This window comes from Pinus tabuliformis, chromosome 6 (genome assembly GCF_031772625.1).
Source record: "Pinus tabuliformis cultivar Carrire ecotype Pingquan chromosome 6, CPIR1, whole genome shotgun sequence".
NCBI classification, from domain to species: Eukaryota; Viridiplantae; Streptophyta; class Pinopsida; order Pinales; family Pinaceae; genus Pinus; species Pinus tabuliformis.
Genome location: NC_142292.1, coordinates 369,875,722 through 369,898,295, shown reverse-complemented (window position 1 = coordinate 369,898,295; position 22,574 = coordinate 369,875,722). Strand labels below are relative to the sequence as shown.

Genomic DNA, 22,574 nt, shown 5'->3' with positions numbered 1-22,574 from the left:
GTATCACTGTTGCATTGTTGTATACTATTTTTTTTTAAATTCACGTTTTAAGCTCATGAATTACATAAAAGACAAAAAATAAAACTCATGTAAAACTTGCAATTTACCTCATCATCTTCAAGCACTTTGTTTACTATTCTGAATTGGAATTTAGCACAACAAACTCTAACTTTCCCATTCCGATCATTTTATTTGTTAGATGTTTTCCATACAAGTTTAGAGAGATAGATCTTGGCAATATATTTCTACATTTTTTTTCATGATCTTTCAATAAGCAAACCACAAACTACTTGAGAATGACGGATATGAGAATTGTTTCAAGCCTGAAATTTTTCAATACAATAATCACTTCCTAAAGTTTTAAATAAACATTTCAGATTAAAGAAGGAACATCATACAAAACAGTACAAATTTAGTTGAGAGATAGCTCAGCATGTTTAGCCACAAATGTCAACATTCTTCAATGTATAAAAATAAGTTCTAGACAGACCAAGAGCTGCACTAGCAAAAACATTAAAAGAGGACAACAATTTTAGTTGAGGAACATACCCTCCAATAGTTTTTGTAGAGTTCAGCAAGTGGAAAACGCTGTTCTTCTTGTTAGTCGGAAGTCCAGGAGTAGAAGCCAAGGGTTCAATTATTTCCAGGTTCTGGACACTGATACATTAAGACAAAACTATCATGTATCGATTGTCACACAAAAAAGGTTACCATGTGATGTTTTCAATTTTTGCCAGAATTCCATACTCAAGGTAAAAATATGAGACAACAGAGCAATACCAAAAAGCCTTCTGTATGAAATAGGATGCAGAAAAAAAGTGCTGCCAACGAATTGAATGTGAACAGAAGGAAACTTACTGCATATTAACAGTTAAAAAATATAGACCTTTGAACCGCTATAGATTACCTTCTAATTCAAATATTCTTGAGATTGAAATAGCAAACATTCATCATTTTAACTTGTATTAACAATAGGACTTGTTTTAGAAAATCACAACTTATATTTACAGTATTAGTTTGGCTGCATGCATGCCATTTTTATTGTTTCTAATGTTAGGAATCTGGATAGATACATGTATCCTTTGCATGCAAGATTTAGTACTTCATTAATAACTTTTGGCACATCCAAGGTTGGAAGTAGGACCTGGAGGTACATGCAGAGCTTTGTTGCCGTCCTTATGGTTTACCCAACCCATGGCAAACCAAGTGGGAACATGGCATTCTTACCAGATGACTTGGTAGTATCATTTATCTTGCTCTTTTATTCATTTCAACTTTATCAGATTGATTGGTCATGTTTGTACCTGTTACCCCTCTTTTTAGCAAGGGTACCTATAGTAAATTTTGGCTGAATAAAGCAGTTTGTGGGATGGCATGGCACTCCTCTATGGTCTTGTTGCAATCTAGTTTTTGGGCACTTTCACATTTCCTGCAGCACTTCACGTATAATGAGGCATTGGTCACACCTCCCAAGGAAGTTTTGGGACTATTCATGGAAACTTGGACCTATGCATGCCACATGGAAGATTCTTGACCGTTGTCCAATTGGAAACTTTATGAACTGATTTGTTCTTATTTTGAGGGCTGATTTGCAACTAGAGCACATATGGCAGAAATTTGGGATACTTTGGAAGACTTGGAAAGGCCATATAAATGATGTGTCACTCTCTTAGTATGCTTGGGATAGTGTGAATGTTGCTAGGGCAAAGCATCTTGAAGAATGATGAACTGGAATAAGGATCAATCTCTTTATAATTTTCTGCCACTTTATTTATTTGTGGTTTTATGACCCAAATTCTGAATTAAAAAGTCACTTGCCTGCATCATGGAGCTTTCTTGACGCAAGGGATGACCTTGGGCCCTGTTTGTGAAATTTTAATTGTTGTTGCAGTTAGCTGATTATTATTCTCCTATCAATTTAGATTATTTGTCTTCTGCAAATTCTTTGTGGCAAACACTGAATAAAGCACAATTACAACTTCAATGAAAAATAAATAACCACAGGAACTGAGAAAATTATGCACACACACACACAAATAATGGACACCAATATTTTTGGACATATGTCCCTGGAAAAACCCTAGTGTGGGGAAAATCAGTTCTGTAGATGAGTTTTTTTTATTATTCTTCACCAAATCTATGATGGATTAAATTACAAAATTGTTTGACAAAAATTAGCAAACCTCTAGAAAAATATTTTGATCACTTAGGCAAGTCAATTTGACTTCCTGGAGATAACTTGACCCCCCTAATTCAATTCGTCCTCCCTTTGGCTCACTGAATCTAGCCACACGTGCGGCCTTGGCAAATCGGCCCTCCCTAGCAAACTCGCATTAGCTGGAAATTAACTCGGCCTCCACTGGAATTCGACTTTAGTTGGAAAATTGATCCCCCTGTGTAAATCGATCTCTCCTGCAACTCGTCCTCCTAGAGAAACTTGCACTGCCTGCTAGGGTAATTCGCTCCCCGCTTTGGAGCAATTTGCACCACTGGAAAATCAGCCTCTTGTTGGAAAATCAAAGCAGTTGTATTAGGGTTTGATTCTCCTTTCTTGATAATTACTTGTGAGTGTGTTGGCTTCTTTTACTTCTTTATTATCTTATCTTTCATCAAGCAATTACCATATTATGTGTGTATGAAGATCACAAAACAAGAGACACGAGATGTAGGCACTATGCCAGGGCAAAACCCCCCTTGAGGGGAAAACCCAGTCAAGAAAATTATTCCTTTCAATAGTATTTTTTTAGACTCTTCACCCTAGACAAAGAACAGACCTTCCCTCCACACCAAGTCAGCCTCCCATATCTTGAAACTATTTCCAGCAACTTCGACTAAGCAACAGCGTCTGGCATCAAGCAGCTTCCGACATCAATGAAACTTGGAAGACTTAGATCTCCCAATCTAGGGCATGAAATAGAGAGAGAGAGGCACCAAAAGTTCGATTTTCTTCTTCTCCTTAGACTTCCCCAAACTTGCGCTTCCTTTGGCTTCCCGGCTTCAGACTTCGCACTTCTCAGTCTCTTAGAGATATCGAACTAGCTTGAATTTTGATACTCCAAGTGACTTCGACTTGCTTGTATTTATAGGCTCCATGTGAGGTCAAATAAGTGTCCTTAGGCCGACTTGGTGTGGTGGATACATAAATTATATTTGACTCAATACTTAACCTTTTTACACGATTCAAAAGCCCAAGAACGGTCTCTTTAAAAGTACAATGACTCTACTGACTCAGAATAAATCCTAGAAGTCCTCAATGGGGACTTTGACCTAAAACATGGTAACCCAAGCATGAAACCCATGCTTTAATAAGTCACAATAGTAATAATAATTATTATTTTCTTTATTCTTTTGACAAGTACATTACATGATGACTCAAATACGTTAAATGAAGACCAAACCTAGTTACATTCCAACAGTTCCTCTTAACTAGAGAGGTATTCATCATATACAAGTACAATGGAAAATCTCAAATTATATTAACAATGAAGAACTTTAGGCACCACAATGCCATGGACTAGACTCCTGACCAAGGCAAGCTATCCAAGTGGGAATAAGGTGGACTCAAGCTTTCAACCCCTCGAGGTACCATCAGGCTTACTTGCTAACCACCAACCAAAATATCCAGGTGTGTATCCAAAAACAGAGCTCTATAACCAACACCACCTTTCCAACTTCGGGACCTATACATCAACACAAAGTGCCAGCCAGATGTCCTCCCAGGAAATGCTTCACTCACAAAGCCTTAACACTCCTTGATCCAGCAGATCAAGGATAACCAATCTCTCCCAATCAAACTGATTGGTAACCAACATGCTTTCAAAACCTTCGAGAGATTTACCTGTACAAACACAACCCCAATCAATAATACTTTCACATGTACATAATCAAATACAAACCTCCGGGGTCTTCCAGACAACAGATGTTGCTTCTCAACTTTCCATAGTAGGACTATCAACCGAATCTTTGACAAAAAATTCCTCAATCATACACTTTTCTTTCCTACTTCATATGCAGCAACATATTCTTCAATCGGATCCTACTTTCCTTCTTTCAACAGCACATCAAAATGCATTCTCCAATTTCCTTCTCTCATTCAGGGCCTTCACTAAAACTTACGGCGATTAGTCATTGTCTAGTGCATGACACATGAAGTAGAGAACCATATCTGTCATTCCCTCTTAATCAGAGAGGATCTAATCATTCCTGTACAACGAATATTCTCAACCATCCTCTTATCCTAGGGATATTTCATCCAAGCTCCCTCTTAACCTAGGGAGTTCTACTTTTTCTTTACGACATCGAAGAATCTTTCGTGGCTTCCAACCATTTCATCAAAGTTATCATCATCCCCATCATGCTTATCACATCAACGAACATCTTCACCATATTGAAGATTGTGTACCTGCACAACTTAGATAGCAAGTACAACCAAATCTATAGAAGCATGAAGTTAGCCATATCATAATTACGGAAGCATATATCAGATACCCAAACTTAATTATAAACAAGAGACACATACTCTTCAACATCTTGCTAGGGACTTTGTCATAAACCCTAGACTACTTCATCAAGGCTTATTTCATAACAATTTTCATTACATCTAGGGTTTCAATGTTTCTTTCCAAAGGTATGACATACCCTACTACAACATATAGCAAACCCTAGAAACAATTCAAACAAGTATAGATCTGCAATGTATCTAACTTTCAGAATTCATATGTTAGACTTTCTACTAGGATTTTATACAAACCCTAGATTTCATACATGAGATTCAATAATCAAAACCAATCACAGCTTAGTCATCAACATGACCAGCTTCCACTAGGGTTAGTTGCAAACCCTAGATTTTCAATCAAACATCAATCCCAACTAAAACCCAGATTTCAACAATCTTACACAAATCTCAAATCATCATTTTGTCATCATACATCAGAGATTTTTACTTCTACTAAGGTTCAACTCCAAAACCCTAGAATTTCATTTTCACAACAATCATTATATAAATAGATCTCAGATTGTTACATCACACATACTAGAGAATTTAACTACTACTAGGGTTTGGCTGCAACACCCTAGATTTCCAAATATCATCATCCTATAATCTCAGACATGGACTTATATTAAATCCTAAGACCTATGACCATCAATAACTGGGTCAACACAAATATCTAGGAATTCATTATCATGCATAAGAATATCATTAATACATATACTAGCCTAGACCAAGCTAGGGTTTCGTAACTTAGCAAAGCAAACCTTACTATTCCAAAAATCTCAAAGGTTCGAGATCTCAGACAAACATCGTTCAACCCTAATAAGTTAAGATTTCATGATCATACCAAAATCCCAAACATGACATCATCAACAAGAACTTCAAATAGCATTTCTCAATAACCTTAAGCAGTTTAGGGTTTCAGACATTCACATTAGCATACCCTTAGGTTAGGGTTTTCCAGAGAACCTGTCTAGGGTTCTATAAGAACAATTAAGGGTGTAAGGAGGGTAGATTTATCAAGTGATGAATCACCCAATAACAAGAATCTTTATGATTCAAGACAACTAGACATAACGATGTTAGTAACACAAATTTCAAAATAAGATGAAGAGAATTTTACAAGATGTATGTTCTAAGACATACCTGGAGATGTTTCTTGACAAACCTTGTACGAATTCCTTGAAGTGTAAACCATGGTCTTCTATACCTGTAATTCATACTTTCAAGCAAAACATGTGATACCATGAACATGATTTAATTTCTTAAGTTAGATTTCCTACATAGCCATGGAGGATGGGATTCTATGAAAAGTTATTCTTTCTTTCGGTTAGGGTTTCCACTTTGGACCTAAACTCCTTGAACTTATCAAATACTTCATCTTTTGTTTTGAGAAGGTAGAGCCATGTCTTTCTAGAATGGTCATCAATGAATGTCACATAGTAGAGATGATCTCCAAGTGATTTGTCAGACATGGGCCCACACACATCAGAATGGATGAGGTCTAATATCTTTTTAGACCTAGTTTCACAATTATGAAATGGCTTTCTTGTATGTTTTCCAAAAGAGCATCCCTTGCACAAACCTTCATGGTCTAACTTCATATTAGGAATACCATGAACCAATTGACTAAGAGTAGGGATGACCTTATAATGTATATGACCATACCTTTTATGCCATAGCTCAATGGGACTTATATGAACCAAAGCTAGAGGAGGTAAAGACTTCCTTCACGAACCCCAATAACCCTAGCCTTATCAATGCTAGAGCCTTTTCCTAAAACCAATACTTTTCTATCAACAAAAGCAACTCTTTCCCCTTTATCTTCTAAATAAGAAATAGAAAGCAAATTGTTTTTCAAACCTAGAACATATATAATGTTGTTGAGTTGCAGCTTCGATCCATTATCCAGCTTCAACGATGTTGATCCCAGACCTCTAACAACATAGCTTTTGTTGTCACCCAATTCCACTATGTTGATTTTGGGTAGCATCGGATGTGCTCTAGCTCCGAAATTTGGTGGAGGGACTAGAACACATGAGATCTCCAGAACCCAGAAGTCGTTTGGAGAAATTCCACCCATATGAGAATTTATTAAAATAATTAATATTTTTAATGAGTTCCTAAGTCTAAACTTAGGAAAATAAAAAATAATGTGTATTAATAAAAATATGGGTGAGAAGGTTCTAAGTGACGAGGATCAAGTTGTTTTAATCTTAGCCGTTGATTAGAGATTAGATCGCAGTCGTTGATTCATCAACATGAGAAGTATAGGAGGAGGCCTGAGGGTCAATTGGAGATATACACCAAGAGATCAAAGAGTTTGATTTTTCTGGGGTGTGTTTTGCTAAGAAAATCGAGCTAGTGATCTGAGTTGCAGTGAGGGGCAGTTCAGCAGAGGGACCTAAGTCCAAGGCAAAAGAATACATAGCTTAGAGGCAGAGTAGCACCGGGAGAGACAGCGCAGCTCTAGAGAGGGTGACGCAAAGGCCAGAGGAGCTAACGCAAATAACACAAAAGCCGGAGGAGTTGATGCAGGCCTTTAGAAGCAGCGCTGGGGTTTTTGTGTGGGGCAGAGAGAGCAATTCAGAATATCGACTTTCTGAGCGAGGGAGGCTCACTAAGAGGGTGATGCAACTCCTAGAGGAGGTGACATAGTTCCAGCGCAGAGCTTGGAGCAGCCATCGCTGCCCAACACTAGGGACAGCATTTGTCATTTGTGGACTTTGATCATCCAGTTGCTGGATTTGCCAAAATATCTGTCTCCAGATAGAGGTACTTCTGCCAAGGTTATTCTCTGTTGGGTGAGCCGCGTTTGGCACCCTCGTTGTATTCAAGAATCTGCTTAATAATATAAACCCTCTATATGCTGCACCGTTTTCCCAAATTGGGTTTTTCTGGGGACTATTGTCCAAAAATAACGATGTCCCTTGTGTATTTGTCTCTGTTTATTTCAGTTCATGATCTGTATGTATGTGTAGGTTGCAATAGAGTTTTTCATCGATGTTTATGTAATTAAATAATTTGTTAAAAGAAAAGAACAAGTAGGAGATGATAAACCAGTGATTGCACTAGGGATTTCTGATGTGTAGTTTCAAAAATTTTCACATGGTATCTAAGCATTACATATCATAGGAGACTGAAGACACCAACGAAGAAATTCAGAGAATCTGCAGCAGAAAAGTAGTTGTCTCGAGTGACAGCATTGTTCCAGAGCCAGAGACACAAAAGGAGGAGTGACACAGTGCAGAAAAGGTGACGCAGAGGCTCACGCAGTGCCTACATCAGCACTCTGATCCAAGTGAGGGTGACGCAGTAACTGGGAGGAGCCCACGCAGTAGCTGCATCAACTATCTAGGCCAGCGCAGAAGCAGAGGGGGGCAGATCAAGCTCACGCAGTGCCACGTCATCTTTCCGAGCTAGGAAGGATTGGCGCAGGGGCCATGATGAGTTGGTCTAGCACACTTGCGCAGAGCAAGAGGGGCTCAAATTCTTCAGTTGTCGGGACTAAGGGAGCGGAGCAGATTTCGATTTGAGGAGCTGGTGGGACGTTGTTTTTGTTGGTGCAGAACAGTGTCTAAGGAGACTGAACCAAGGTAGAGGGAATCACTACCATGAGAGATTTCTAGCCAAGAAATCTAGATCCAAGTTGTAGCAACAAAGGAGGATTAGAGAGGAGCAATTCGACAGTTGGTCGGAGCATTTCTGAGAGGGAAATCAAGACTCAGAAGGAGTCTAGAGAGGAATTGTTACTTAGAGGGTTTCTTTGCACCATAGAAATCCAAATCCAAGTCTTGCTAGATTGATAACAGGAGAGGGAGAAGAGAACTAGTTATATTTTTTTTAGTAGAGAAGGCAATGAATGGGTTGAGGGATCAGGACAGATTGGACACAGCATCCAATTTGTCATCTGGAAGGCCAGGATCCTGGCAATCCTAGATAAACATCACAACAATGACTATGCCTTGAAAGTGGTTGTTGTTCCAGTTGACGCTGATGCAGCAAAGAAGTACGAGGAGGCCCAAGCGAAGGCAAAATGCATGATCCTCGAAGGGGTCAAAGATCATGTAGTACCACATATTGCTGAGAAGGAAACAACAAGGGAGATGTGAGAGACCCTAACCACCTTGTACCAGGGCTCTTCCGTGCAACGGAAGATGTTATCAGAAAATCAGCTGAGACAATAATAGATGCAGAAAGGAGAGGAGATAGATCCCTTCCTTCTCAAGTTGCAAGGGATTCGGGACCAGTTAACTTTCGTGGGGTCTACACTAGATCCTGAGTTCATGGTCAGGACTGCCCTGAATGCAGTTACCGAGGACTAAGAGACATTTGTCCAAAGTATTTTGGGCAGAGCGACTCTCCCCAATTGAGAGGAGATGCGGGTAGCTCTTCGACAAGAAGAGCTCAGGAGGTTGAACAAGGCAGGGAGTAGCGGCAAGGGAACCCGGATCAAGAAGGAGGAGGATGCGGCTCTCACATCAACGGGACAGTAGGGGCAGCAGAAGAGGAAGAAGAATGACATAACCAAGGTCAGATGCTTCAACTGTGGGGAACTGGGACATTATGCCACTCAGTGCCCGAGGAAGAAAGGCAGGGGGGAGGCTTCTGTCTCAAAAGCTTCTCCAGGAAAGGTAGACAAGGATGTCAAGGATGATGATTGTGCCATGAGTGTTCATGCGCCTCTAGCGAAGAGGTGGGGCGACATGGAGTTGTAGTCGAGACTCGAGAGGACTACATGGGACAAGATCCTTGATGTGCCCAAACTCTTGGATCACATACGGCTACGGGAGCCCTTAACGACTGTAGCATAATGATAGATGTCGGTTGGAGCGAGGTGTGATGGAGATACAGTGGCATTGCTAGAGTGCCAAAGTCTGAGGCAGCACAGTGGATGTTGTAGCAATGCGAGAGGCAAGCAATTTGCAACAGTGCAATGGCAGCAGAGGGTCAGCACAGATTAGCAACAGAGATAGCTTCAACATCATGAGGCATCCATACTGACCAGCATGTCAGTGTTTGGATGAGTTTTCAGTTGCTTACTTCTTAGCAACTGAGTTGCAATGCAGCAGTTAGCAGTGGCAGTGCTATGGGCAGCATGATGCAACATTTTGAGATCGAGTTGCAGTACAGATGTAGCAGTGGCAATGGCAGAGTCATGGGTAGCAGTACAAGAAGCAACAGTGCAGTGGATGAAGGGTAGTAGGCCAAGCATCAGCAACACAGAGAACTGATGCAGTGGATCAGTGTGATGCTTCTAGTTGGGAGTATTGCTAGAGCACATTCCTTGCTAAGAGGCAGTCTTGATTTTGGGTAGCATCGGATGTGCTCTAGCTCCAAAATTTGGTGGAGGGGCTAGAGCACATGAGATCTCCAGAGCTCAGAAATTGTTTGGAGAAATTCCACATAGATGAGGAGTTATTAAAATAATTAATATTTTTAATAGGTTCCTAAGTCTAAACATAAGAAAATAAAAATATTAATGTGTATTAATAAAAATATGGGTGAGAAGGTTCTAAGTGACGAGGATCAAGTTGTTTTAATCTTAACCGTTGATTCATCAAAAGGAAAAGTATAAGAGGAGGCTTGATGGTCAGTTGGAGATACACACCAAGAGATCAAAGAGTTTGATTTTTTTGGGGCGTGGTTTGCTGAGAACATCAAGCTAGTGATTTGAGATGCAGTGAGGGGGTAGTTCAGTAGAGGGACCTGAGTCCAAGGCCGAAGAATACATCGCAGAGAGGCAAAACAGCACCGGGAGAGACAACGCAAATCTAGAGAGGGTGACGCAAACGCCAGAGGTGTTGGGAAAAATGTTGAGAGGGACAGGGGGTGAATCAGTATTTTAACTTTCACAATAATGATTTTCCTTTTTAAACAGTATATGCTACTTTACTGAAACCAACCAGCATATGTCCGCGACTATAAAGAATGAAACCAGCGTATATATAATAAACAGCTAATTCATTGTCTTAAATCAGAGTGTGATGCATTAACCAGTAAACAGATGCAGTAAGAACAGAATAACACACATAAGCAGCACACATGAACACCAGGATTTTTCAGGTGGAAACCCAATGTGGGAAAAAAACCACCGCTGCTGTCGTCTCAGTCTTCAATCTTATTATAATAAAAAGTGTTTACAAATTTTGTACTGGTGCAGACTTTTCCAGTACGCAGGCATCTACCTGTTGAAGGCTACAACCTTCACTCGTTTTCCAACTTCTACTGGAAGGGAGCTCCAACCCCCTAGCTCTTGTACTGACGGATATCTTTACCAGTACATAGGCACCAGCCTACAGAAGGCTACTACCTTCACTCTTCCTCCAGGGACCATGTTTCATAAATTTTCAGACTAGATACTCTTGGTACACAACAACACAATATGTAGGCCACGTTTCATCAAATTTTCATACTGGACCCATCAGTAACATTGAAGCTCAAAATAAATAATAATTACATCTACCAAGAATCAGTCAATCTGAACTGTCAGATCACTATAACCAAAACACAGAGTCGAACCCAGAACACTGCATCAACAACCAAAACCAATTGCAACCTCAAAAATCATATGTCAGAATGTATACGCTACTTCAGTGAAGCCAACCTGCATGTCTACGCTACTTCCTTTAACCCCACCTACGTATACCTCTAAAGATACTGAATCATAAAACGTCTTAACCACAAAATTTACCAATCAGTGACATTCTGAAGATCTACTGTCAAAATACAGAGTTCTAAACAGATAGCAGCAAAGATCACCCTTCTCACTCAATCAATCAATCAATCAGACTCAATCTCCTTATACAGTCAGTTCTACTTTCAAATCTAATGAAGACATCATTGACAGACAACAGTAAAACAGTAGCACTGATCAGATAGATCAATCATCTCTGAAAAATAGGCTTTTCTTCTACATACGCTACTTGGAAGTGCCGAACATGCATGTATACTGTTGAAGTTTCTAAGTCTACCAATTAGAAACCCTCCACACACTTTATCTGATTTATTCCTACCTATTTGTTTTGTTACTTAACAAGTTATTTACAATGTAAATACTAAAAATAAACACTAGTGCATGCTCAACATATTACAGATCAACAACTGAAGGAAACAGAAACAATCACACCAAATGACACCATTATTTTTGGACCAATGTCCCCGGAAAAACGCAATGTGGGAAAACCGGTGCAACTATCTGAGGGTTTTCCTATTAAGCAATATCAAAGTACACTCTGGGTGCCAAATCCGGCCTACCCAACAGAGAATTTCCTTGGCAGTAATACCTCTCAGTTTGAGACAAATTTCCCGGTTGAAACGCCGGATAATCCCTCCGGCAGCTCCTCAGCTCCAATCTGCCCCAGAAACCCCAGCGTCTACCTTTCTGGACTGCGTCAGCCTCTCTCTGCCCATCGCTGGCCCTGCGTCACCCTGAAAGGATCTGCGTTAGCCTCAGGAGGCCCTACGTCAGCCTTCTGGCCCTCTGCATCAGCAACCCTAGCCTCTCTGAAGCACTGTGCAGCTCCCAGCTGCCTCTGCATGGCCTTGCATGAGCCCTAGCTGCTACTATGTCACTCTCTCTGGGTCCTGCGCTGCTCTCCTTGCACTATCTTTGTCTCTCTGTCTCTCTGTACTCAATGCCCCTCAGCTGCAACTCCGATCACTGATTCTATCTCTCTTAGCAAACCCCGCTCTAGATAATAGAATGACTGATCACTGATGTGTTCTCCAAGTGACCCTCAAGCCTCCTCTTATACTTTTCCTGTTGACATCTCAACGGCCGAGATTTAAGTCCCTAATCAACGTCTAAGATTAGATTTGGCTTGATCCATGTCTTTTGGACCATTCTAGCACAGATTCATATTAATACACATTAATATTTTATTTTCCCTAAGTTTAGACTTAGGACTCCATTAAAAATATTAATTATTTTAATATCTCCTTATCTGTTTAGAATATGCCCAAACTCTTTCTAGGTATTGGAGATCTCATGTGCCCCAACCTCTCCACCAAATTCTGTGGTTGGAGCACATTCGATGCTACCCCAAATCGACACTCCCTCTTATCGAGGACTGTGCTCTAGCAATACTCCTCACTGAGTATTACTCTGATCATCCGGCATCGGTACCTGCGTTGATGCTAGGCCTTCCTACCCAACATCCTCTGCACTGCTGCCTCCTATACTGATGCCCATGGTTCTGCCACTGCCACTGTTGCATCTGTACGACAGCTACCTCTACATCCGTGCTGTTGCTGGTCTCTCCTCCCAGCACTACATCTGCACTGCATCTCCTCTCATCATGTTGCATCGTGTTGCCCACCGCTGCACTGCAACTCAGTTACTGAGAAGTAAATAACTGATCTCCCAACTGACCTCCCTGTTGGGCTAAAAACACCCACTGATACTAAAGCTCCCTCTGCCGCTGACAAGTGCTCCCTCTCTGACCTCTGCGCTGCTGCAACAACTCCCTACATCTCACACCGTTGCACACCTCTCTGTGCCTTCCTACACTAGTGCAACACTCTTGTGGCTCTCACACTGCTGCAACCTACTAGCTCTACGCTCTCTCGGGACTCCTGCACTATAGCTCTCTCTGCCGCTCTATCCGCATCCGTCTCTACCCACTCAGCCAGTCCTGCTACTCCTCGTCAGGGTTCCCATATCAAGGTCTAATCCAAGAGGGTGGGTACCTCGAGGATCCTGCCCCTCATCGCTTGTAGTTCGTCTGACTACAGCTCGATGTCTCCCCACTTCCGCTCAAGTGGTGCGTATGCACTCATGGCACAGTCATCATCTGTCAACACTTCCTTCTCTGCCCTTGCTGGCGCTGCCTTAGTCTCGAAAGACTCTCCCTTACTCTTCTTCCTTGGACACTAGGCCGCATAATGACCCAGCTCCCCACAGTGGAAGCACTTGATCTTGGAGAGATCCTTCTTCTTCCATTTTTCGTGCTTTCCCTCAGATGCTAGCGCAACATCTTCCTCCCCCCACTTGACTTTGATCCCCTTGATGTTGCGACCCGTCTTTGACTATCGTCTGATCTCTTCTTGGTGAAGAGCAGCCCACACCTCGTCCCAAGGTGGAAGTGTCCCTCTGCCCAGTATACTCTGGACAAATATCTCCCAGTCTTCTGAGACAACATTCAAGGTTGTCCTTACCATTAATTCTTGATCCGACGTGGCTTCTATACCAATCAACTAATCTCGAATCTCATTCAGTCCTCCGAGGAAGGTGTCAATCGGTTTTCCCTTCTTCATCTGATACAACCTCAACTGATTTTCTAGTAACATTCTTCTCTGCACAGAAGTATGCTGGTACAGTTTCTTGAGGGCCTCCCATATCTCATATGTCGTTTCCTTCTTGGCAATGTGTGGTACTACATGGTCCTTGACCTCGTCAAGGATGATGCTCTTGGCCCTCGCCATTGCCTCCTCATACTTGTCGTTATAATTTGGGTCGACTAGGATAGCTATAACCTTCAAGGCGAAGTTCTTGACACGATTTCTGTCAAGTACGGATAAGATTCTGGCCATCCACACTGCGAAGTTCAACGCTCCATCCAGCCTGTCCTAGTCTCTTACTCCGTATAGTGCCATGATGCTCTTCTACTTCCCTCCTGGAAGTTCTCGATCTGACTCCCTCTGATTGTCGATTTCCCTCCCGGAAATCCTTCTGTCGATGTCGAGATGCCCCCTACTCTGATCATTTGTGCAACCGCACCACTGATCTGGGTTTCTCGGCTAGAAACCCTCGGTAGCAACTCCCTCCTCTTGGCCTTGCTCTATAAGGTACTATTCTGACTAGAGTACTCACCATCTCCACTCTACAATGTTCCCACAGCCTTCTAAACCCCAACAACCTGAAGGTGAGAGCTCCTAGGCTCTGCGCAATCCCGGCACCAGCAACCCGGCTTCCTCAACCAACTACGTCAGCCCTCCTAGCTTCTGCGTGAGGCTCCCTTTGCCTTCCTTAGCCTCTGCGCTGCCTCTTCCTGGCTCACCCTTGATGACACAGGCACTGCGTCACCCTTCCCTTGTTGATGCTCTACTAGAAACAGCTTCTGTCACCTGAGGACAACTGTTTTATGCTGCTATTGCTCCGCTTGGCTGATGTCCTCAGTTCCCCTGTGATCTGCAATCACCCTCTGATACCATGTTGAAGTTTCTAAGTCTACCAATTAGAAACCCTCCACACACATTATCTGATTTATTCCTACCTACTTGTTTCGTTACTTAACAAGTTATTTACAATGTAAATATTGAAAATAAACACTAGTGCATGCTCAACATATTACAGATCAACAACTGAAGGAAACAGAAATAATCACATCAAATGACACCATTATTTTTGGACCAATGTCCCCACAAAAACCCAATATGGGAAAACCGATGCAGCTATCTGAGGGTTTTCTTATTAAGCAATATCAGAGTACAATCTGGGTGCCAAATCCGGCCTACCCAATAGAGAGTTTCCTTGGCAGTAATACCTCTCAGTTTGAGACAAATTTCTCGACTGAAACCCCGAATAATCCTTTTGGCAGCTCCTCAGCTCCAATCTGCCCCAGAAACCCCATCATCTGCCTTTCTAGACTGCGTCAGCCTCTCTCTTCCCGCGCTGGCCTTGCGTGACCCTGAAAGGATCTGCGTCAGCCTTCTGGCCCTCTACATCAGCAACGCTGGCCTCTCTAAAGCACTGCGCAGCTCCCAGCTACCTCTGCGTGGCCTTGCGTGAGCCCTGGCTGCCACTGCGTCACTCTCTGGCTCCTGCCCTACTATCCCAACACTATCTCTGTCTCTCTGTCTCTCTGTACTGAATGCCCTTCAGCTGCAACTCCGATCATTGATTCTATCTCTCTTAGCAAACCCCGCTCTAGAGAATAGAATCACTGATCACTCTAGTGTGTTCTCCAAGTGACCCTCAAGCCTCCTCTTATACTTTTCCTGTTGACATCTCAACGATTGGGATTAAGTCCCTAATCAATGGCAAAGATTAGATTTGGCTTGATCCATGTCTTTTGGACCATTCTAACACAGATTCATATTAATACACATTAATATTTTATTTTCCCTAAGTTTAGATTTAAGGACTCCATTAAAAATATTAATTATTTTAATATCTCCTGATCTGTTTAGAATTTGCCCAAAACCTTTCTGTGTATTGGAGATCTCATGTGCCCCAACCTCTCCATCAAATTTCATGGCTGGAGCACATCCGATGCTACCCCAAATCAACATATACGCGCCTTTACCAAGGCGAACCAGCGTATAGATCTGCAAATAATAACTTATAACTTCGCAACTATTCCAGACTTCAGACATACCCAGATCATAACATTTAAAGAATAAAACATATGTTAGCATTCATATCTAGCCCAACCATTATCAGGTCATGCAATGATAAGTCATTTCAGGTCTCATGATCCTGATCCAACATTGTATCCAAAGGTGCACAAGATATTTCAGATCATATCATAATCATAGCCCTTGCAACATAAAATATACTTCAGATAGAAGTATTCATGAAAAACCCTTTCACTTGCACACTTAGCCCTTTCATCTTCTCCTCCTTATATAGTTTTAGCCTTTCTCAATGCCTCGGATCAAAATAACACTTAGGACTTGTGGTATTCTTAGACGGGATCAAGTAACCGTTATTCCGCTCAATATTGTGGGCTAATACCATGGTATGGACCCTTGGTATTCTTTAACCTTAATTTTCCTTAATTTTCCATCCCATACGCGCTTTTCCTCTTGTGAAAGTGTGTGCATACATATACGCGCTTTTTGTTCTGTGAACCCGCTTGTATACGTGACTTGGACTAGGTGAACCAGCGTATACAACTTAATACAACTGAAAACATTCTTTTTCTTCAATTGCTTGATTCTGATCTGTAGTCCTTTGTTCCATCCTCCTGTTCTTTTGTGCCATTACTCTGTTACCTCTGAATTGACCTGTTACAATGTGAGTTTCCCTTTATCAATTCTGAATTGACCTATGAGTGGGTTGCCATCAAGGACAACACATGTACCATAACGACAACAATCTCCCCATTTGGACTTGATAGAAACCATATAGTTGTTGATCACTTCAAGTTGCAGTACCTGTTAGATATGTCAAGCAACACCAAGATACTCTCCCCCTTTGACATCAAGGGCAAAGGGTGAACCAAGATATTCTCCCCCCTTTGAGATGCACTATGTTGTCCATGCTCCCCTGAGTACATGCAAAGTCTGCAGAGATATTTTTCAAAAGAATAACATGACTCTATAACTCAACCATGTGAGTATGATCTTCCTATCACCAATGAGTCATACATACATCAATCACCCAACCAAGTTGGCATATAGCAAAAGTTCATACATCACTGAAAAATTGCAATTATTACATCATCATTCCCATGCATAGTGGGGGTACAAATTACATCATATGTCCAAAAGGACTCATTAATAGACTATGACAGAAAGAGTCATATCATTACACCATAGGTCTTTACATGACCTTTACAACAAATGATATGAATATCTGAGACCATAGATGAACTTGTGCTACCTGTGCATTGTCAACAATTCATTCATCAAGGCATCTTCATCAATCAAATAAACAACAATGAACAAAGCATATCAGCAGACTGTAACCATCAATATCAAACTGAACACCTATGTCAGAAATTGATTTTGAGTCTGACCCACTATTTTTCTATCAGAAAAACACATACGCTACCGCAGTGACAGAAACTTGCGTATATATGCGACTTTGCTTCATGAAATCCGCGATATAAAACATTCCTCTGAAAACTGATTTTAACAGCAGGATGAGGTAGAAACAACTCCCAGCTTTTGTCTGAGATATTCAAATGCTTCTCTGGGAAGAGGTTTGGTAAATATATCAACAACTTGTTCTTTGGAGGGAACATACTCCAATTTAACCTTTTGTTCAAGCACTTGTTCTCGTAGAAAGTGGTACTTAATGGGTATGTGCTTGGTCTTGGAGTGCATGACTGGATTTTTCGAAATACTAATAGCACTTGTATTATCACATAGAATGGATATGGGTGGAGAACATGTGATTTGAATATCTTGTAATGTTTGCATCATCCAGAGTAGTTGTGTGCAGCAAGATGCAGCAGCCACATATTCTGCTTCAACTGTAGATAAGGAAATCAAACTTTGTTTCTTGTTGAACCAAGATACTAATCGTGATCCCATATAGAATGCACCTCCACTAGTGCTTTTTCAGTCATCAACATTTCCAGCCCAATCCGCATCTGTATATGCATGAAGAGTGAGATCTGTATCTTTAGGATACCATAGACCAAAGTCTTGAGTTCCTTGGAGATATTTGAATATTCTTTTTACAGCCTGAAGATGTGATTCCTTTGGATTGGCTTGGAACCTTCCAACAATTCCTACTGCATGCATGATATCTGGTCTAGTACCTATTAAATAAAGTAGACTTCCAATCATAGATCTGTACGCTAGTTGATTCACTGCCAGATATTCATCATTAGAACTGCGACTACATCCTGTTACCATTGGAGTACATACTGGTTTGGAATCTTCCATTCCGTACTTCTTTAGAATCTGCTTGAGATATTTAGCTTGTGAAAAAAAGATGCCATCTTTTGTTTGTTGTACTTGTAGACCAAGAAAATAAGTTAGTTCTCCAAGTAAAGACATTTCAAATTCTTGCTGCATAACAGAAGCAAAGTTTTGACTCATAGATTCTTCATTACTGCCAAAGATGATATCATCAACATAAACAACAATAATTAGCAATTTATCATTCTCAATTTTTGTATATAAGTTGTTGTCTGCAGATCCTTTTGTGAAACCTTCTTGTTGAAGATATTTGTCAAGATGATAATACCATGCCCTTGGAGCTTGTTTCAATCCATATAAAGCCTTTCAAGTTTACATACAAGCTTTGCATCATTTCCCAGAAGGAATCCTTCCGGTTGTTCAATATATACTTCTTCTTCTAAATCTCCATTGAGAAATGCATATTTTACATCCATTTGATAAACTTTGAATTTTCAAAAACTTGAAAAAGCAAGAAACATTCTTATGGCTTCAAGTCTAGCAACAGGTGCAAAAGTTTCTTCAAAGTCTATACCTTCTTGTTGAGCATACCTTTTACAAACAAGTCTTGCTTTATTTCTAATAACCTCTCCATTTTCATTCAACTTATTCTTGAATATCCATTTTGTTCCTATATCATTTTTATAATGAGGTCTAGGAACTAATTCCCAAGTATCATTCTTTTGAATTTGGTCTAGTTCTTCATCCATGGCCTTAACCCAACAGTCATCTCTGCTAGCTTCATTAACATTTTGTGGTTCTATGGAGGATAGTAATGCTAGATAACTAGAAGCTCCTACAAAAGTTCTTCTTGTCTGTACTCCAGACCCTTTTTTCTCCTAGAATTTGAGATTCTGGATGATTCTTTTGAACATACCTGGATGGAGCCTTTTCCTGTCAGATGTATCTTCTTTTGATGCTTCATTGGTTTCTTCCTCTATATCATTTCGATTTGATACGGGAAAGCATTCACCGTCTTCATCATTATCATCTTCCTTTGCTGATGTCACATGTTCCGGATTTCTGCATGCTTCATCGATTACAACATCAATGCATTCAACAATTTTTCGAAGTCTCTTATTATAACATTTGTATCCTTTACTTCTAGATGAATAACCAAGAAATATTCCTTCGTCTGCTCTGGGTTCAAACTTACCAAGTTTTTCATCAGTCTTTTTGATGAAACATTTGCTTCCAAAAACTCTGAAGTGTTTTACAGTAGGAGCTTACCATATCAAAATTCATGTGGAGTTTGATCACTATTTACACGTACATGAGCTTTGTTGAGAATGTTTACTGCAGTATGTGCAGCTTCACCCCAAAAGGTGTCAGGAGTACCAGACTCATCCAGCATAGCTCGAGCCATTTGTTGAACTGTTCTATTCATTCTTTTTGCCACGCCATTTTGTTGAGGAGTTCTAGCAACAGAGAATTGTCTCTTTATTCCATGTTGTTCACAAAATTCAAAGAATTCATCTAATATGAATTCTCCTCCCCGATCAAATCTGAGACATTTGATTTTTAGATATAATTCATTTTCAACTAAAGCTTTGAATACTTTAAACTTTTCAAATGATACGTCTTTATGTTTTAGTAAACCAATCCAACACATTCTAGAAAAATCATCAATCAATAAAATGTAGTATTCTTCTCCACGAGGTGACCTTTTCCTTGTTGGTCCACACATATCAGTATGAATGAGTTCAAGAGGCTTACTCGTTGATCCTTCTATGGCATTGAATTGAACTCTGTTTTGCTTACCAAATTGACATGGTTTCTGGGATGCTGATATCTGGAGGATCACAAACAGCCTTGAGCCTGCATGAATTTCTTATTTGAGAAAAGCTTAGATGCCCCAATCTTCTGTGCCATAGCCATTTTTCTTCTGTTTTTCTTAGATAACATTGTTTTTTACCTCCTTTTAGTATATATAGATTGCTTGGAGTTCTTGTACCTTTGATTATGGTCTTTCCTGTGTCCAAATCATGAACCACACATCCTTTTGATCGAAACACAACTTCATTTCCTTGATCACACATTTCACTGACACTTAACAAGTTATGCTTTAAACCATCAACATACATAACATTTCTAGCTTTAACCTTTTCTTTCAAATAAAGAGAGCCTTTACCCTTAATGACAGCTGGTGTGTCATTTCCAAAAGAGACATTCTTTTCCTTTTCTAAAGCATTATATGAAAGGAGATTATCTTTATCACCTATCATGTGTTTAGAGCATCCGCTATCAATGTACCACTGATTTTCTGGTCCTTCTGCAAACAGAGCTATGCCACATCTTTCTGACTGAAATTCCTTCTTTTTCCATACTTTGGAATTTGATGATGTTTTCTCCTTTTGAATTGTTGGCCGAGATTTCTCCTGCATTCAGAGTCTTCATGACCAAAATTATTGCAAAATGAACATTCAATTTCATCTTCAAAAGGAAAATTTCTTGATTCCTGTCATGCTCCTTTGTTTTCGTGCTTCTCTAGTCATGATAGTTTTGTAAGCAATACATTCAGCAGCCTTATGACCAAAGTTATGGCATGAAAAACATTGTCCATTAAAGAAGAAGTTTCTATGATCATAAAATCTTTTGGTATTGTTCATCTTTTGGTTGGTGCTTCTATTGATGTTCACCCTTGGAGTAAAATGAGCATGATTTACCTGAGGAGTACCTATAGGCTTTTGTTGAGGATTGACACATTGTTCACTGGTTTTTGCTACATCAAGATAACTTTTGGTGATGGCTAAAAGGCTTTTCTAATTGGGATAGTTCTCTAGTATATCCAAGACCAGTCTTTATAAGAGGAGAATGCTGAACCTTGATGATTTCATCTAAGGTTTCTGATCCTTTAGCAAATCTAAGATTCAAAGATTTTGTCTTCTCAAGTTCTTTTCTTAGACCCACTACTTCACATTCTAATTTTTCATTGTTTTTTTCTCTTTCAATGAGTTGATGTGTCAAAGTGTCTATGACCATATTCTTTTATTCCAAACAGATTTTAAGTTCAGTGATTTCTTCAAGAAAATCTTCCTCTTCTAAGGCATCCATAAAATCATCATTGTCATAAGCCATGAGTAGTTTAATATCTTGTTCAAATTCATCTTCATCACTTTTAGACAAGCCATCACTATCTTCATGAGTATAATAACTTTTTCTATTAACAAACTGTTTTCTGTTACCTTTTGCAGACTCCTTTCCTTTGTCATGATTATATTTATGAGGACATTTAACATCATAATGACCAACTCTACCACAAGCAAAACATTTGAAAGGAAGCTTACCTTTGAATCTTCCAGAACCCCGTTGAAGCTTCCTTACAAAGTTTACCTCATCTTCTTCTGAAATATATCCTGTGTTGATTTGGGGTAACATCGGATGTGCTCTAGCCACGAAATTTGGTGGAGAGGTTGGGCCACATGAGATCTCCAATACCTAGAAAGGGTTTGGGCAGATTCTAAACAGTTTGGGAGATATTAAAATAATTAATATTTTTAATGGAGTCCCTAAGTTTAAACTTAGGGAAATTAAAATATTAATGTGAATTAATATAAAACTATGTTAGAATGGTCCAAAAGTTATGGATCAAGCCAGATCTAATCTTAGCCGTTGATTAGGGACTTAATCTCAGCCGTTGATATGTCAACGAGAAAAGTATAAGAGGGGGCTTGAGGGTCACTTGGAGATTACACCAGATGATCAGTCATTCTATTCTCTAGAGCAAGGTTTGCTGAGAGAGATAGAATCAGTGATCGGAGTTGCAGCTGAGGGGCAGTGAGTACTGAGAGACAGAGAGGTAGATATAGTGTCGGGAGATCAGCGCAGGAGCCAGAGAGAGTGACGCAGTAGCAACCAGGGTTCACGCAGGGCCACGCAGAGGCAGCCAAGAGCTGCGCAGTGCTTCAGAGAGACCTGCGTCGCTGACACAGAGGGACAGAAGGCTGACACAAGGCCTCCTGAGGCTAACGCAAGCCCATTCAAGGTGACGCAGGGCCAGCGTTGGGCAGAGAAAGGCTGACGCAGTCCAGAAAGGCAGACATTGGGGTTTCTGGGGGCAAATTTGAGCTGAGGAACTGTTGGAGGGTTTATCCGGGGTTTCAGCCAGGACATCTGTCTCAGACTGAGAGGTACTACTGCCAAGGGCATTCTCTTTTGGGTAAGCCAGATTTGGCACCCAGATTGTACTCTGAAACTGCTTAATAAGAAAACCCTCAGATAGCTGCACCGATTTTCCCGCATTGGGTTTTTCCAGGGACATTGGTCCAAAAATAACGGTGTCATTTTGTGTGCTTGTTTCAGTTTCCTTCAGTTAATGATCTGTAATATGTTGAGCATGCACTAGTGTTTATTTTCAGTATTTACATTGTAAATAACTTCTTAAGTAACGAAACAAGTAGGTAGGAATAAATCAGTAAAGTGCATGGAGGGTTTCTAACTGGTAGACTTAGAAACTTCAACATCCTAATTCCTTGAGATCTTCCTTTTCTTTTCCCTTTGTCGA

The 22,574-nt window shown here is 40.4% G+C and overlaps 1 protein-coding gene across 1 annotated transcript in view; it reads right to left on the bottom strand.

Annotated features, from left to right (window-relative positions):
* MSH4 (MUTS-like protein 4) overlaps positions 1-22,574 on the bottom strand; it is a 438,807-nt gene that overhangs the window by 319,641 nt on the left and 96,592 nt on the right. The window contains exon 7 of the mRNA XM_089373522.1: positions 550-657. Within this exon, the coding sequence (XP_089229648.1) occupies positions 550-657 (108 nt within the window). The remainder of the gene's footprint in view (positions 1-549; positions 658-22,574) is intronic.